This window comes from Xenopus tropicalis, chromosome 5 (assembly GCF_000004195.4).
Source record: "Xenopus tropicalis strain Nigerian chromosome 5, UCB_Xtro_10.0, whole genome shotgun sequence".
Lineage (NCBI taxonomy): Eukaryota > Metazoa > Chordata > Amphibia > Anura > Pipidae > Xenopus > Xenopus tropicalis.
The window spans coordinates 161,726,967-161,744,440 of NC_030681.2; the positions used below are offsets into that span (position 1 = coordinate 161,726,967).

Genomic DNA, 17,474 nt, shown 5'->3' on the forward strand with positions numbered 1-17,474 from the left:
GTCTCTGCCCGCTCTCTCTCTCTGCCCCTCTCTCTCTCTCTCTGCCCCTCTCTCTCCTCCTGCCCTCTCTCTCTCTGCCCTCTCTCTTCTCTCTCTGCCCCTCTCTCTCTCGCCTCTCTCTCTCTCTCTGGCCCCTCTCTCTGCCCCCTCTCTCTCTGCCCTTCTCTCCTATCTCTCTGCCCCTCTCTCTCTCTGCTCCTCTCTCTCCTCTCTCCATTTCCCCTCTCTTCCTCTGCCCCTCTCCTCTCTCTGTCTCTGCCCCTTCTCTCTCTGCCCTCTCTCTCCTCTTCTCTCCTCTGCCCCTCTCTCTCCTCTCTGCTCTCTCTCTGCCCCTCTCTCTCTCTCTCTCTCTGCCCCCTCTCTTCTCTCTCTCTCTGCCCCCTCTCTCTCTCCTCTCTGTCTCTTATTTCTGGCCCTTCTCTCTCTCATCTTCCTCTCTCTCTCTGCCCTCCCCTCGCCCTCTCTCTCTCTCTCTCTCTCTGCCTCTTCTCGTCTCTCTGCCCTCTCTCTCTCTCTCTCTCTCGCCCTCTCTCTTCTCTCTCTCTCTGCCCCTCTCTCTCTCTCTCTCTTCTGCCCCTCCTCTCTCTGCCCCTCTGCCGTCTCTCTCTCTCTCCCTCTCTTCTGTCCTCCTCTCTCTCTTCTCTTCCCGCCCCCTCTTTCTCTCTCTCTGCCCCTCTCTCTCTCTGCCCCTCTCTCCTCTCTCTGCCCTCTCCTCTTCTCTCTCTGCCCTCTTCTCTCTCTGCCCCTCTCTCTCTGCTCTCTCTGCCCTCTCTCTGCGCCCTCTCTCTCTCTCTCTCTGCCCCTCTTCTCTGCCCCTCTCTCTGCCCTCTTCCTCGCTCTCTCCCCCTCTCCTCGTCTCTGCTCCTCTCTCTGCCTCTCTCTCTGGCCCCTCTCGCTCTCTCTCTCTCTGCCCTCTCTCTCTCTCTCTCTCTCTCTCTCTCTGCCCCTCTCTCTCTGCCTGTCTCTGGGGGCCTCCTCTCTCTCTTCTCTCTCTGCCCCTCTCTCGCCCCCTCTCGTCTCCTTCCTCTGCCCTCTTTTTCCTCCTCTCCTCTCTCTCTTCTCTGCCCTCTCTCCTCTCCTCCCTCTCTCGTCTCTCCTGCCCCCTCTCTCTTCTCTCCTCCTCTCTCCTCTCTCTCTCTCTCTCGCTGCCCCGCCCCCTCCTGACTCTTCTCTTCTGCTCTCTCTGCCTCTCCTCTCTCTCTCTCTCTCTCCTCTCTCTGCCGCCCTCTCTCCTCTCTCTCTCTGCCCCTCTTCTCTCTCCTCTCTCTCTGCCTCCTCTCTCTCTCTCTGCCCCTCTCTCTCTCTCCATTCCAATTGCTCTGAGTGCGGCAAAGGTTCTGGTTCTCAAGTGAACTCAATAGCCGCATCTTCAGAACCCACGCCAAGGTGTAAGCTTCTTCTTCTTCTCAGCAGTAAAAGCAAAGCCCAACTGTTGCTCCTGGGAGAAAGGAAAGAGACAGCAACCGCGCTGGTAATGGGTAGGAATTGCCTCCTAATTGAAGGGCAAATGTGACTTTTCCAGACATTGGTTGTTGGCTTTTAACTTGCCCCTAGCCTGGCACAGTGCTTAGCTAATATACCCCTGTCAGATACCATATCGAATACAAGGGGTAAATGGGAGCGCGGCGATGTAGGCGGGCAGTAGGGGTGCCTCCTGTGGGCAAAGATGGAAGGCCCATAATGTGGGTAGGGACAGATGCGTAAAACCATACTCGTTGAATATTTCAATGGCCGAGACCCCATGTACGGAGTTACGCGTGGATGGTGCTAAGTGCGACCAGACCCAATTGAGAGATATAGTGTGGGACTGGGACATCATGGATGGTGCTAGTGAGGTCAAGACCCCATGTCGGAGTTAACGCGTGGGATGGTGCTACGCAGAGGTCAGACCCCATGTTCGGAGTTACGTGTGGGACTGGAATTTATGGGAATGGTGGCTAGTGGGTCAGACCCCCACTAGTCGGAGTTACGTGTGGGACTGGGACTTCTGGGACGGTGCTAAAGTGGTCGACCCATGTCGAAGTTACGTGATTGGGAAGCTGGGACATTCATGGGAACGCGTGCTAGTGGGAGTCAGAAACCCATGTACGGAGTTACGTGTGGCACTGGGACATTCGGTAGGGAATGGTGCTAGTGGTCCAGACCCCATGTCGGAAGTTACGTGTGGGATGGACATTCGTGGTGATGGTGCTCAGTGGGTCAGACCCTGTCGAGAGTTACGTGTGGGACTGGGAACCATTCGTGGGATGGTGCTAGTGGGTCAGACCCCATGTCGGAGTTAACGGTGTGGGGACTGGGCATTTGTGGACGGTGCTAGCGGGTCAACCCCATGTCGGGTTACGCGTGGGATGGTGCCTAGCTGGTCAGACCCCATGTGGGTTACTGTGAGGACTGGGACTTCAATGGGAAGTGCTAGTGGTCAGACCCCCATGTCGGAGTTACGTGTTGGGAGTCGTGGGACATTTCATGGGACGGTGTCCGTGGGCTCAAACCCCATGTCGGAGTTTACGTGTGGGACTGGACAACTTCATGGACGGTGCTTAGTGGGTTCAGACCCCCCATGGCTTCGGAGTTACGTGTGGGACTGGGACATATCGATTGGGACGGTGCTAGAGGGGGTCGGCCTCTCATGTTGGAGTTATGTGTGGGCTGGGCATTCGTAAGGGGCTGTAGTGGGTCACAGACCCATGTGCGGAGTTACATTGGGACTGGGACATTCATGGGAGCGGTGCTAAGTGGGTCCAGGGCCTTCATGTTGGAGTTAATGTGTGGACTGGGACATTCGTAAGGATGGTGCTAGGCGGGTCAGAATTGCTATTGGCTTGTTATATAAATTTTATATTATTCTCTCTGCCAAGCCTCTGTGTTGTTTTATTTCCCAGTGGACATCCCCCAAAATGTATTCCTCATCATGGCCAACTGGGGGGGCAACTGGCGCTGTATCTTACACAAGCAAAGAGGCCGGGGCTGCGCGATTACCGCAGGTAACAAACGCAGATTAGCCTGAATTAACCTAATTCTCCTGCTGTATCGTGGGAATTAGGGACATGGTCTCTTGCGGTTTCAAATGTGCCCCTTATCTTGGCTCTTCAGCAAAGCATCTGTCGACCACATAACCGGCAACTCAGCCTTTTTCCCCCAGGGGTGGGCATCCCACACTACTACAAGTGGGAGCTTTTGCGCCCTGGATTTCCTGTGAGCAGAGAGTGTTTTGTTCTGAGCTTTCCCTCACTGCGGGCAGAGATACGGCTCTCTTCCCGTGAGGACTTTAATATGGTCGGCCATGGGTTGCGTGCTGGAAGCACTTCCCACCACTCCGGGCAGCTGAATGGTTTTCCCCGTGTGAGACTCCATGTGGCTACAGAACCAGAGAGGTGGGGTGCCAGCGGCTGAGCCTATAGTCGGCGAGTGAAGTGGAAACGGACTATAACAGACGTAAGCCATGACTCCCCCCCCCCGACTAAATAAAGGAAACCTGCGCACGGTAGAGTCAGCCTGTACCCAGGGCCCGCCATATAACAACAACATATCTGGGTGGCCCCTCCAGGGGTCCCAATGGTTAAAAGAAAACAAACACTGAAGGCCAAGGGGCTTGAAATGGTTATAATAATACAAGCACAGATAGGGGCCTAAACATATAGTCAGCACAGGCGGTTGACACACCCAGGCCATCAGGACATTACTGCTGGTTGCTATGTGATGCTCATGCTGGCAATGCCAGTTTCTATTGGGGGTTATTCACAAGCAGAAGGTGCTTAATAAAGTGCAATCGAATTTATCCCCCCAGAATTCCAGTGATGTTCTGCTCGCTCACACGTGGGCTGTGGCTACCGAAGCCCGCACCCTAAGGGCCACTTACCCTAACCGTCATTCTCTCTCACATTCTGACTTTTCTAAAGGTCGCCCATACACGGGCGATTGCCAGGGGAGCGGAATCTTTCCTCCGATATCCCCACTACGGTGGGCGATATTGGGGAGAATCCAGGCTAATTCGATCGTTTGGCCCTGGGGCCAACAATCCAAATTATCAATGACGGGTAAATAGGGAAAGAACAAGTCGGGGGCCCTTATGAACGAGCCAATGCGTCCCCAGATCCGCCTAGATTTTCTAAACTGTGCCGAGTCGAGATCTGGCCGATTTTCAGCAGATTTATCGGTCGGGCAGGGGCCATCGTAGTGCCCATACACGGGCTCGAATTAGCTTGCCGAATCGGTCTAGGCAGGAGTTGGGAACCTTTTTGGCTGAGTGAGCCATAAACACAATATTTTAAATGTATTCCGTGAAGCCATACAATGGCTGATGGGAAGCTAGGCCGAAGCCCGGGGCTCTCGATTTGCCGGCTGCCTGTTGAGGAAAATGCGGCTTCAGGCCAGTTCAAGCCCGCGGTGCTGGGGGGCTAAAGGGTAGGGTGGGTGTCATTTTAAGCTGTTCATATATGGGCTTGTTAGTGGTAAATAACTAGAGGGCTACTTAGCAAGTTTTGGCTCTCTTTGTAGCCCAACGACCATAATTGGCCAATTTTATTTTCATTCAAGCGTGAACTGTCCACAGGTTTTGCTCAATGTCCTCTGTTCCTGGTTAAAGTGCACGTGGTAAGGATGCCGGATTGAGAGAAGGGCATGTCTGCGCTCTAATAAGGCTTAGTACAACGTCTTCTATCCGCCAAGTCAGGCCAACAACCCCCGTTTTTTAAAAAGAGCTACATTGGCTCCTGAGCCATAGGTTCCTACCTGGCCTAAGGATGGAATTATCGGACGCTAGAATCGGCAGTCTAGAGGCGCGATTGCTTACAACTGATTCTAACGCATGCAAGTAAAGTCACTGTCACCCAGAGAGTGAAGAGAAATTGGAGAAGGGCAGAGAAAAAGAAAAAGCGTGGACACAGTGAGGAGGAAGTCATTGAGAGCCAAAAAACAAGAAGGAGGATCAAGCTTGGCAGGAACCAACTGGTGTCTGTGTTCAATTGTTCTCCGATGCCGACAGTGATGGGATGTGTTTGTTTGCAACGAGGAGCCGCCATTTAACGCCTGATTCCCGAAGACGAATCAATGTATTGTCGAGTGCAATGGATTTAAGAGATATCCTAGATCCAGAACGAGCGGATCGCCCATTTAACATGGACAAAACAGTAAAAAGAAACCCAATAAGGCTGTTTAATTAACATTTTTTTTGGTTTGGTTTTTTTCATAATTATAATTATTATTTACATTATAATACTCTTTTTCTCAACGCTGGCGGGTATTGTGGGTCTGGGACAACGGAAAGTGATAGCGCTGTTGGCGGTGACGGCCATCGGGCAGCTCTTTCCCCACCACAACGCAAAATAGGGGCTTTCTACCAGCCTGGGGATATTTTATTAGTGGAAAATTATTATAACTGCAAATGTTAAGTTATTTAATAATTTATATGATTTTCTTTTTAATATCTTATATATTTATTGTAAATAATTAAAACAAAGATTTTTTTATTATTTTAATGAAAATATTTTTATTTAAAAAATAAAAAATTGTTGTTAAAAAATATTTTTTTTTGGTGATTTTTGTTATGAATGAACTTTTCACGTGACAAAACTATTTTTTTGGCACAGGACATAGTGTCAGCTGATTGGAAAATAATAAATGTAAGAAGTAATTTTTAAGGTTGATTTTTAGTGACTTCGTTCGATAACAAAATGAACATTCTATACAACCAATTATTAAGCGGTATAGGACCCATTTCCGATTGCTGGGACCAAGGGTATTCGCGGATAAGGGATTTTCCGTAATTTGGTTTGCCAAACTTAGTCCTACTAAAAAGAATAAACATTAATTAACGCCCATAGGATTGTTTTGCATCCAATAAGGATTAATTTGTATCTTAGGTTCCCATACCTTTGAGATCCGCTTGCTTGGCGAGGGTCGTAAGCCAGCGGATTTCCCGATACTCCCACCTAACGGGTTGGCCGATTTAGGGCGCGTGTGGCTATAAATTCGATCGTTTTGGCTCTCGGGGCAAACTCGATTAATATTGGTGGCATGGGGCAGTCGGTTTCGGGGACCGCATCAACGAGCCGAAGGTCCTGATCCGACAGATTTTTCCTAACCTGGCCAATCGTATCTGGCCATTTACAAGCCAGATATCCGTAGGCAGGCCCCTGCAATTTCTGCCCCTACACGGGCGGCCGATAAGCTTGCCCGAATCGGTCCAAGGGCCTATATCGGCGCACCATGTAATGGTGACCTTTTAAGTTGGGGATCAATTAAAGGTAACTGTTTTATTACTACAGAGAAAAGGAAATCAGTTTTTTAAAATTTTATATTATTTGATTAAATGGAGCTATGGGAGAAGGCTTCCGTAAATTGGGAGCTTTCCGGATAGGGATCCCATATACCTGGTATAATCACAAGTTTTACAATTCTACATTTGTTTTGGCTCCATATCACTTGCTATGTAATTTACCCCAACAACTGTCACATTATTGAAGTGAGTATTGTGCTAGCAACAACAGGTTTTCCCGGGCTTGTTTTGGATGCAATATTTCCCGTAATGCTTGCCTATGAGATTCCCAATACGGGGAACAATCTCCCCTTTCAAATTTTTGCCTGCATCAGAAATAATGTCAAACCAGACGCAATCACCCATTCTTCAATAATAGGTTTGGCTACCCATTTTTGTTTATGTTTAGGAAAGACTATTTGAAATGTTTTCTTCTCCAACAGGGAGTTCCGATATTTTGCTACAACGAGCGCTAGCCTGCGGCGATTCACGTTTTTGTATGTGACAGCGCCGCCAGCATTGTCCTCAGCGTACATGGAATCTAATGTAAAATCAATTCTCTCCGGCCAGTATTTCAGCACTTTACTGCGGAAGTTCTCCAGATCCCCCGTATGGCAGAATTTCTCAGTTTGGCAAATGTCTCTAATCAGTAGTTTGTCGGTTAGAATCGCCACTAAAGTGCAATAAGCCGGATGAGAAATGGAGTTATCCATTTTTTTTCTCTTATTTCCCCAGCTGTATTTCTTTCTGTGTTTGGCATTTTTTTATATGTTTTGAGATTTGGAAACGTGTGTTTGTTTTGGCGATATGATAGAGCAGCGATCGCATTTATCTAGAAGATTTTCTACGTTCCGGTCGCATGTTTGGGAACACCACCACAAGTGCTTGGTGATTGGCCCTATCCAGTGGGCTATATCTTTGCATTTTCTTCGTTTACTTGGCGGCCTAAGCTTCTTTACCAGACTTTACAAATGTGCCATACATCCAATTGGGTGGTTGATGGTGTCAGATTTAGTTTGCATGATTTTCTAATACTACTGTGTCTATCAGTTGCACAAACTTTAATGTCTATACCTTTTTTTTCCAAGCGGAATAGACATTTTGCAAAAGCAATTGTTTCCGTTTGCCCTGAAGTTTTTCCAGGACAAACTTGCTCTATAGTGAAATCCACAATTTTTTTGGTCGTAATGTCCATCATGGTATAGGTTCAGTATTTGCACTATGGCCGGGACTATCCAATTGGCCGTCGCCAGCCAAAAAACGGCTTTATCCGCAAGATCCTGTTTCAAATAATTCTTGTTCCTTGATCCATGCCAAATCAATTGCGGGGAATATATATTGTTTCTGATAGGTGCATATGCAGCATGAGAAAAGAATGGGATAGACAATAGCTGAAACATTTCCTTCACTTTTGTAAGGGTGATCCACTCAGTAAAATGGCACAGGCTACTGATACATTTTCCAATAGATACCTGTCCTGCTATTGGCTGAGAGTTCCATATCAAGAGCAATGTCCGGAAAGACATGTTAACTTGACTTTACATAGTTTCCATTTAATTTTTTTTTCAATTCCAAATATTGGTGCGTGGCATGGCGAGTTAGCACTATGTTGACATTTTACTAGATAAAATAGTTGGTACCAGTAGTTTTCAAATACTATAAAACTGCGCTGAAGAATTTCATCTTTTTTTTTCAGTAAACGTTGAATCAGCTTCTGTAAAACCAACGCTTTCCTCTGGTTCATAAATAGACGTGTCCTTTTCTTCTTTTATACTGGGGCTCCACTGCCCTGGATACTGCTTTAGCTGACTGTCAGTAAGTTTCAAACAATTCATATTCTCCCTCCAAATTAGATTCTGCACTGTTTGTATGGGTCTTACCGGTACAGTTGGATTAGGTTTATCTATATCAACATACATTTTATGACGTGGAAACGCGACGGGATAGCCATGATCTTTTTGGATTCGCCAAGGTTCGGCTGGCATCTGAATCGTCTCCTGTCTGTACTCCTATAGCGAGCTGTGGATTATCAGAACCACTGGCTTTAATGAATACCAAGCTGCATATTCCATGGATGTGGTATTTGCATCAACGTAGATCTTTTCTTCAGTTTGGGTTGCAACAAGTCATAAAAATGTTTGACAATACGCACAATCGTGTGAGCAGGTGGAAGGAATATGATCCTCTACTCTTCTTCTCTTGTGACTTTGGAAGGATTTAAGATTCCATTGCGGTTACCGAAACTGGAGTGGCCTGAATATCAAAAATTGTGGGAACAGCATTCGCTTTTAGCATTATTTTTGAACGTTTGGCGACAAACGAATCTTCTGTGAAATGGACAGAACAAATTCTGTGTCTTCCTGTTTTTGCCGATTGATGAATTTCGTTAGCTACGGATTCCAAATTCTCACCATACTGCGCAGTTTTGTCTCAGCCATTCGTTATTGCATTGAGGTCGTTTGGAAAATAATGTAAACTGACATCTGGATATTTGTCTTTTTGTGAGTTTTGGGTGTGAACCCGCAGTACTATGCAATTAGGCATTTTTTAAAATGAGTCTGGAAAAACAAAAATATGTAACAGAGATATTATAAGACATAGCGAACATAAAACTTTTTATCCAGGGGCTGCCTATGTATCAATTTATAGATGAATTTTTTTATCATAAATAATTACACAGCAACAAGATTTCATACAGAAAAATAACAGTGGGTAGTATTGTTACAAGAAAGGTAAAATAAATATGGTTTACTCAGCTTATCAATAGTGGGGAGAAAAAAAAATTATATATATATATATATATATATATATATATATATATATATATAATAAATTGGACCACCCAAATAATAGAGCTATGTCATTAGATAACGTTACAAAAAAAATTCTTTATGAACTATCATTTCAGATTGGAGACACTTGTCTCCCTGAATTAGGTGGCGGCCACACATGTGGATTTTTGATCTTTCGTGCGACCATCAGTTGCACGAAACATCATTCCAATCCACACTAATGTTCAGGGCTGAAACAGCAGATAAGGAGGTAGAAATAATAGGATTTCTACCTCCTTCTGCGATTCAGCCCTGAAGGCAGATTTTGCTCAGGTGCCTTCTATATAAATACCCGCTGTGGTAGCCGGGGGCAGCCATTCCTGCACCGGTACGCTGGGGTGTTTTGCTACAGAAACCTACTATAGTTTATATAAAATACCGCTGTGTAGCCCCGGGGGCAGCCATTCCTGCACTGGTACAGCTGGGGTGTTTGCTACAGAAACCCTACTATAGTTTTATATAAATACCCCGCTGTGTAGCCCCGGGGGCAGCCATTCCTGCACTGGTACAGTTGGGGTGTTTGCTACAGAAACCCTACTATAGTTTATATAAATACCCGCTGTGTAGCCCGGGGGCAGACCATTCCTGCACCGGTACAGCTGGGGTGTTTGCTACACGAAACCCTACTATAGTTTTATATAAATACCCCGCTGGTGTAGCCCCGGGGGCAGCCATTCCTGCACTGGTACAGCTGGGGTGTTTGCTACAGAAACCCTACTATAGTTTTATATAAATACCCCCGCTGTGTAGCCCCGGGGGCAGCCGTTTCCTGCACTGGTACAGTGGGGTGTTTTGCTACAGAAACCTTATAATAGTTTATATAAATACCCCGCTGTGTAGCCCCGGGGGCAGCCATTCCTGCACTGGTACAGCTGGGGTGTTTGCTACAGAAACCCTACTATAGTTTTATATAAATACCCGCTGTGTAGCCCGGGGGACCATTCCTGCACTGGTACAGCTGGGGTGTTTGCTACAGAAAACCCTACTATAGTTTATATAAATACCCCGCTGTGTAGCCCGGGGGCAGCCGTTCCTGCACTGGTACAGCTGGGGTGTTTGCTACAGAAACCCTACTATAGTTTTATATAAATACCCCGCTGTGTAGCCCCCGGGGGCAGCCCATTCTGCACTGGTACAGCTGGGGTGTTTTGCTAAGAAACCCTACTATAGTTTATATAATACCCCGCTGTGTAGCCCCGGGGGCAGCCATTCCTGCACTGGTACAGCTGGGGTGTTTGCTACAGTAACCCTACTATAGTTTATATAAATACCACTCTGCTGTGTAGCCCCGGGGGCAGCCATTCCTGCACCGGTACAGCTGGGTGTTTGCTACAGAAACCCTACTATAGTTTATATAAATACCCCGCTGTGTAGCCCCGGGGGCAACCATTCCTGCACTGGTACAGCTGGGGTGTTTGCTACAGAAACCCTAACTAATAGTTTATATAAATACCCCGCTGTGTAGCCCCGGGGGCAGCCGTTCCTGCACTGGTACAGCTGGGGTGTTTGCTACAGAAACCCTACTATAGTTTATATAAATACACCCCGCTGTGTAGCCCCGGGGGCAGCCATTCCTGCACTGGTACTAGTTGGGGTGTTTGCTACAGAAACCCTACTATAGTTTATATAAATCCCCGCTGTGTAGCCCCGGGGGCAGCCATTCCTGCACTGGTACAGCTGGGGTGTTTGCTACAGAAACCCTACTAATAGTTTATATAAATACCCCGCTGTGTAGCCCTCGGGGGCAGCCATTCCTGCACTGGTACAGCTGGGGTGTTTGCTACAGTAACCTACTATTTTATATATAATACCCTGCTGTGTAGCCCCAGCGCCGGGCGCAGCCATTCCTGCACGGTACAGCTGGGGTGTTTGCTACGAAACCCTACTATAGTTTATATAAATACCCCGCTGGTAGCCCGGGGGCAGCCATTCCCTGCACTGGTACAGCTGGGGTGTTTGCTACAAGAAACCCTACTATAGTTTATATAAATACCCCGCTGTGTAGCCGGGGGCAGCCGTTCCTGCACTGGTACAGCTGGGGTGTTTGCTACAGAACCTACTATAGTTTATATAAATACCCGCGCTGTGTAGCCCCGGGGGCAGCCATTCCTGCACTGGTACAGTTGGGGTGTTTGCTACAGAAACCCTACTATAGTTTATATAAATACCGCTGTGTAGCCCCGGGGGCAGCCATTTCCTGCACTGGTACAGCTGGGGTGTTTGCTAAGAAACCCTACTATAGTTTATATAAATACCTCCGCTGTGTAGCCCCGGGGGCAGCCATTCCTGCACTGGTACAGCTGGGGTGTTTTGCTACAGAAACCCTACTATAGTTTTATAAATACTCCGGGCTACACAGCGGGGTATTTATATAAACTATAGTAGGGTTTCTGTAGCAACACCCCAGCTGTAACGGTGCAGGAATGGCTGCCCCCGGGGCTACACAGCGGGGTATTTTTATATAAACTATAGTAGGGTTTCTGTAGCAAACACCCAGCTGTACAGTGCAGGCAGCAGCACATTATATTTTAGTTACTTTTATACACTTTCATTTTTTTGGTGTTACTGTTCTTTAAGAGACATCTGCCTGGAGCTATAAATAAGCAATGGGAATTATTTTTTATGCTAAACCCCACACAAACAAGAGTAAAAAACGAAATTTATCTACAATTAAAATAAATCTAAATAAAAATATACAGTTTTATATCTCTATAAGTTATCTTTATTAAATGGTCATAAACAAACTAATGAATATTGTTATAAAATTAAACTACAGGGTATGGGACCCGTTTATCAGAATGCTCGGGACCAAGGGTATTCCGGATAAGGATGCTTTTCCGTAATTTGGATCTCCATACTTAAATCTACTGAAAAACCAATAAATATTTATAAACCAATAGGGCTGTTCTGCCCAATAAGGGGTAATTATATCTTAGTTGGGAACAAGTACAGGTACTGTTTTATTTATTACAGAGAAAAGGGAATCATTTAACCATGAAATAAACCCAATAGGGCTGTTCTGCCCCAATAAGGGGTAATTATATCTTAGTTGGGATCAAGTAGGAACTGTTTTATTATTACAGAGAAAGGGAATCATTTAACATTAAATAAACCAATAGGGCTTGTTCCTGCCCCAATAAGGGGTAATTATATCTTTAGTTGGGATAAGTACAGGTACTGTTTTATTATTAACGAGAAAAGGGAATTCATTTAACATTAAATAAACCCAATAGGGCTGTTCTGCCCCAATAAGGGGTAATTATATCTTAGTTGGGATCAAGTACAGGTACTGTTTTATTATTACAGAGAAAAGGGATCATTTAACCATGAAATAACCCATAGGGCTGTTCTGCCCAATAAGGGGTAATTATATCTTAGTTGGATCAAGTACAGGTACTGTTTTATTATTACAGAGAAAAGGGAATCATTTAACCATGAAATAAACCCATAGGGCTGTTTCTGCCAATAAGGGGTAATTATAATTTAGTTGGATCAAGTACAGTACTGTTTTATTATTAAGAGAAAAGGGAATCATTTAACCATGAATAAACCCAATAGGGCTGTTTCTGCCCAATAAGGGGTAATTATATTTAGTTGGGATCAATGTACAGGTACTGTTTTATTATACAGAGAAAAGGGATCATTTAACCATGAATAAACCCAATTAGGGCTTTTCTGCCCAATAAGGGTAATTATATCTTAGTTGGGATCAAGTACAGGTACTGTTTTATTATTACAAGAAAAGGGAATCATTTAACCATAAATAAACCCAATAGGGCTGTTCTGCCCCAATAAGGGGTAATTATATCTTAGTTGGGATCAAAGTCAGGTACTGTTTTATTATTACAGGAGAAAAGGGAATCATTTAACCATGAATAAAACCCAATAGGGTTGTTCTGCCCAATAAGGGGTAATTATATCTTAGTTGGGATCAAGTACAGGTACTGTTTTTAATTATTACAGAGAAAAGGGAATCATTTAAACCATGAATAAACCCAATAGGGCTGTTTCTGCCCCAATAAGGGGTTAATTATATCTTAGTTGGGATCAAGTACAGGTACTGTTTTATTATTAAGAGAAAAGGGAATCATTTAACCATGGAAATAAACCCAATAGGGCTGTTCTGCCCCAATAAGGGGTAATTATATCTTAGTTGGGATCAAGTACAGGTACTGTTTTATTATTACAGAGAAAAAGGGAATCAGTTTTAAAAAATCTGAATGACTTGATTAAAATGGAGCCTATGGGAGACGGGCTTTCCGTAATTCGGAGCTTTCTGGATAATGGGTTTCTGGATAAGGGATCCCATACCTGTAATTAACTGTGATAAAAGTATTGCATGTAATTATGGCAAATTGGTAGAAGTGAATGAATATAACTGCAAGTGATTTTGGCAAATGAAAAGCGCTTACAGACCTGAATTTCCCTTCTCTATGTGCAGCTAAAGGGTTTAATCGTGAGGTAAAATGAGAGCAGCAGTGGTGAGTACAGCCGGACCGACCCTCACGCCCAAACCCACCCGGGCAGCGCTTCCACCCCACCCTGCCCGGATTAACTCCCCACAACTACCCGCTCCTCGCCTTAGCACCACATGCGTTCCAAGTCTCTGTTGGGATTAACACTCGAATTCCGGGTAATTCCTGGAAGCGGATTGGCTGATCAAACTAGAATGCGTCAAGGAGGAGGCCTTGGAACGCAGCGCGGGGTTCCGCTAGCAGGTCAGTCGTTGCCTCAGGTTTGGGGATATGGTCTTATTGTATCCATGGCAACAGGTTCCGGTGTGTAATGCCAACTTGTTTTTCGCTAGTGCCTATAGTAAGAGATGGAGTGAGCCCAGTAGAACCGCGGGTCGGTACGGATTCCCCATGCACCCCGCTAACAATGTGTGCAGCCATTAGGGGAATAAGCAGAGAAGGTGCCCCTATAGCATCACCCATGTGTAACTGTCATTCCTTATAACCTCTCTCTCTCTCTCTCTTCTGCCCTCTCTCTCTCTCTCTCTCTGGCCCCCTCTCTCTCTCTCTCTCTCTGCCCTCTCTCTCTCTTCTCTCCTCTCTGCCCTTCTCTCTTCTCTCTCCTCTGCCTCTCTCTCTCTTTGCTCTCTCTCTCTCTCTCTCTGCCCTCTCTCCTCTCTCTCTCTGCCCCTCTCTCTCTCTCTCTCTCTCTGCCTCCCCTCTCTCTCCTCTCTTCTCTGCGCCCTCTCTCTCTCTCTCTCTTCTCTCTCTCTCTGTCTCTCTCTCTCTCTTTGCCCCTCTCTCTCTCTTCTCTGCTCCTCTCATCTCTCTCTCTGCCCTCTCTCTCTCTCTCTCTGCTCTCTCTCTCTCTCTCTCTCGCCCTACTTCTCTCTCTCTGCCTCTCTCTCTCGTCTCTCTCTGTCTGCCTCTCTCTCTCTTCTCTCTCTCTCCGCCCTCTCTCTCTCTCTCTCTCTCTCTCTCTCTCTCTCGCCCCTCTTCTCTCATCTCTCCTCTCTCTTCTCCTTCTCTCGCCCCTCTCTCTCTCTCTCTCCGCCCTCTCTCTCTCTCTCTCTCTCCTCTCTCCCTCTTCTCTCTCTCATCTCTCTCTCTCTCTCTCTCTTCTCTCTGCCTCTCTCTTTCGTCTCTGCTCCTGCCTCTCTTCCTCTCTGCCCCTCTCTCTTCTCTCCTTCTGCCTCTCTCTCTCTCTCTGGCCCCTCTTCTCTTTTCTCTGCCCCTCTCTCTCTCTGCCCTCTCTCTCTTCTCTCTCTCTGCCACTCTCTCCCTTCTCTCCCTTCTCTTTCTCTCTCTCTGCCTCTTCTCTCTCTCTGCCCTCTCTCTCTCTCTGCTCTCTCTTCTCTTCTTCTCTTCTCTGTCCTCTCTTCTCCTCTCCTCTGCCCTCTCTCTCTCTCCTCTCTGCTCTCTCTCTGCCCTTCTCTGCTCTTGCCCTCTCTTCTCTCTCTGGCCTCTTTTCTTTCTGCCTCTCTCTCTGTCTGCCTCTCTTCTCTGCCTCTCTCTCTCTCTGCCCTCTCTTCTCTCTTCTCTGCTCTCTCTCTCTGCCCCTCTCTCTGCCTTCTCTCTTCTCTCTGCCCCTCTTTCCTCTCTCCTGCTTTCTTCTTCTCTCCATCTCTCTCCTGCCTCTCTCTCTCCTCTCTCTCTTGCCTCTCTCTCCTTGCCTCTCTCTCTCTCCTGCCCCTCTCTCTCTGCCTCTCTCTCTCTGCTTCTCTCTCTGCCCTCTCTCTCTCTCTCCTTCTCTGCTCTGCCTCTCTTCTCTCTCTCTGCGCTCTTCCTCTCTTGCCTCCTCTCTTCTCCTCTTCTTTTTGCCCCTCTCTTGCTCTCTCTCTCTCTCTGCCCCTCTCTCTCTCTCTCTCTCTCGTGCTCTCCTCTCTCTCTCTCTGCCCTCTTCTCTCTCTCTGCTCTGCCCCTTCTCTTTCTCTTGTCTCGCTCTCTCTCTCTCTCTCTCTCTGCCGCCTCTCTCTCTCTCCTCTTCTCTCTCTCTGCCCTCTTCTCTCTCTTCCCTCTCTCTCTCTCGTGCCCTCTCTCTTCTTGGCCCTTTCTCTTGCTTCTCTCTCCTCTGCCCTCTCTCTCTCTGGTCCTCTTCTCTCTCTCTCTGCCCTCTCTTGCCCTCTCTCTTCTTGCTCTCCTCTCTGCTTCTCTGCCTCTCTCTGCCTCTCTGCCCTTCTCTCTCTCTGCTCCTCTCTCTCTGCCCTCTCTCTCGGCCCTCTCGTTCTTCCTCTGCCCCTCTTCCTCTCTCTCCTCCCTCTCTCTCTCTCATCTGCCCTCTCTCCTCTGCTCTCTTCTCTCTGGCCTCTCTCTCCATGCCTCTCTCTCTCTCTGTCTCTGACTCTTCTCTTGCTCTCTCTCTCTCTGCCCTCTCTCTCTCTCTTCTTCTCCCCTCCCTGCCGCCCTCTCTCTCTCTCTCTCTGCCCTTCTCTCTCTCTCTCTCTCCTCCTCCTCTCGTCTCTCTCTGTCTGCCTCTCTCTCTCTCTGCCATCTCTCTCTCTCTGTCTGTCTCTCTCTCTCTCTGCCTCTCTCTTCTCTCTTCTGCCCTCTCTCTCTCTCTGCCCCTCTTCTTCTCTGTCTCTGCCCTCTCTTCTCTGCCCCTCCTCTCTCTCTGCCTCTCTCTATCTCCCTCTCTTCGTCTCTGCCCTCTCTCTCTTCTGCCTCTCTTCTCTCTCCCCTCTCTCTCTCTCTCTGCCCTCTCTCTGCCCCTTCTCTCTGCCTCTCTTGCCTCTCTCTCTCTCTGCCCCTCTCTCTGCCTCTTTCTCTGCCCTCTTCTCTTGTCTCTCTCTGTCCCTCTCTCTCTGCCCTCTCTCTCTCTGCCCTCTCTCTCTCTCTCTCTCTGCCTGCTCTCATCTCATCTGCCTCTCTCTGCCCCTCTCTCTCTCTCTCTGCCCCTCTCTCTGCCTCTCTTCTGCTCCGCCCTTCGTCTCTCTCTGTCTGCTCTCTCTCTCTCTCTCTGCCCTCTTCTCTCTCTGCCCTCTCTCTCTCTGCCCCTCTCTCTCTCTCTCTGCCCTCTCTCTCTGCTCTCCTCTTCTTCTTGCCCTCTTCTCTCCTCTCTGCCTCTTCTGCCCCTCTCTCTCATGCCCTCTCTCTCCTTCTCTTCTCTGCTCTCTCTCTGCCCTCTCTCTCTCTGCCCTCTCTCTGCTTCTGCCACTCTTCTCTCTCTCTCCTCTCTCTGCCGCTCTCTCTCTTGCCTTCGTGTTCTTCTCTCTGCCCCTCTCTCCTCTCTCATCTCTGCCTCCTTCTCTCTCTCTGCCTCCTCTGCCCTCTCTCTCTCTGTCCTCTCTTCTGCCCCTTCTTCTCTCTCTCTCTCTGCCCTCTCTCTCTCTCTCCCCCTCTCCTCTCTCTCTCTCTCTCTCTCTGGCTCTCTCTCTCTCCTCTCTCTCGTCTCGTCTCTCTCCTTCTCTGCCGCTGCTCTCTTTCTCTCTCCTCTGCCCTCTCCTCCTCTGGCCTCTCTCTCTCTCTCTGCTCTCCCCTCTCTCAGTCTCTTCTGCCTCTCTCTCTCTTCTTCTGCCTCTCTCTCTCTCTGCCCGTTCTCTCTCTCTCTGCACTCTCTCTCATCTCTCCCTGGCCTCTCTCTCTCTGCCTCTGCCTCTGCTCTCTCTGCCTTTCTCTCTCTCTCTGCTTCGGCCCTCTCTTCTTCTCTTGCCCTTCTTCTCTTGCCTCTCCTTCTCTCTGCCCTCTCTGCTCGCTCTCTGCCCCTCTCCTCTCCATCTGCTATTCTCTCGCTCTTCTCTTCTCTGCCCCTCTTCTCCTTCCCTCTCTCTCGATCTCTCTCTCTACTCTTCTCTCTCTCTGCTCTCTCTCTCTCTCTCTGCCCTCCTCTCTCTCGTTCTCTGGCTCTGCCTCCTTCTTCTTCTGCCCTCTCTTCTCTTGCCGACCCTCTTCTCTCTCGTCTCTGCCCTCTTCTTTCATGCCCCCTCTCTCCCTTCA

At 47.7% G+C, this 17,474-nt stretch overlaps 2 protein-coding genes across 2 annotated transcripts in view; both read right to left on the reverse strand.

Annotated features, from left to right (window-relative positions):
• Window positions 1-15,893: 15,893 nt before the first annotated feature.
• LOC116411047 (octapeptide-repeat protein T2-like) lies at window positions 15,894-16,623 on the reverse strand (the record flags this gene model as incomplete). The annotated part of the gene is given in 2 exon segments (XM_031902821.1): window positions 15,894-16,312; window positions 16,362-16,623. Coding segments are annotated over 2 exon segments (681 nt in total), but the record flags the coding sequence as incomplete, so codon positions are not given.
• Window positions 16,624-17,258: 635 nt separating this feature from the next.
• Window positions 17,259-17,474, reverse strand: part of LOC116411048 (octapeptide-repeat protein T2-like) — a 2,186-nt gene continuing 1,970 nt past the window's right edge. Inside the window, exon 2 of the mRNA XM_031902822.1 lies at window positions 17,259-17,469. Coding sequence (XP_031758682.1) covers window positions 17,259-17,469 — 211 coding nt within the window. The remainder of the gene's footprint in view (window positions 17,470-17,474) is intronic.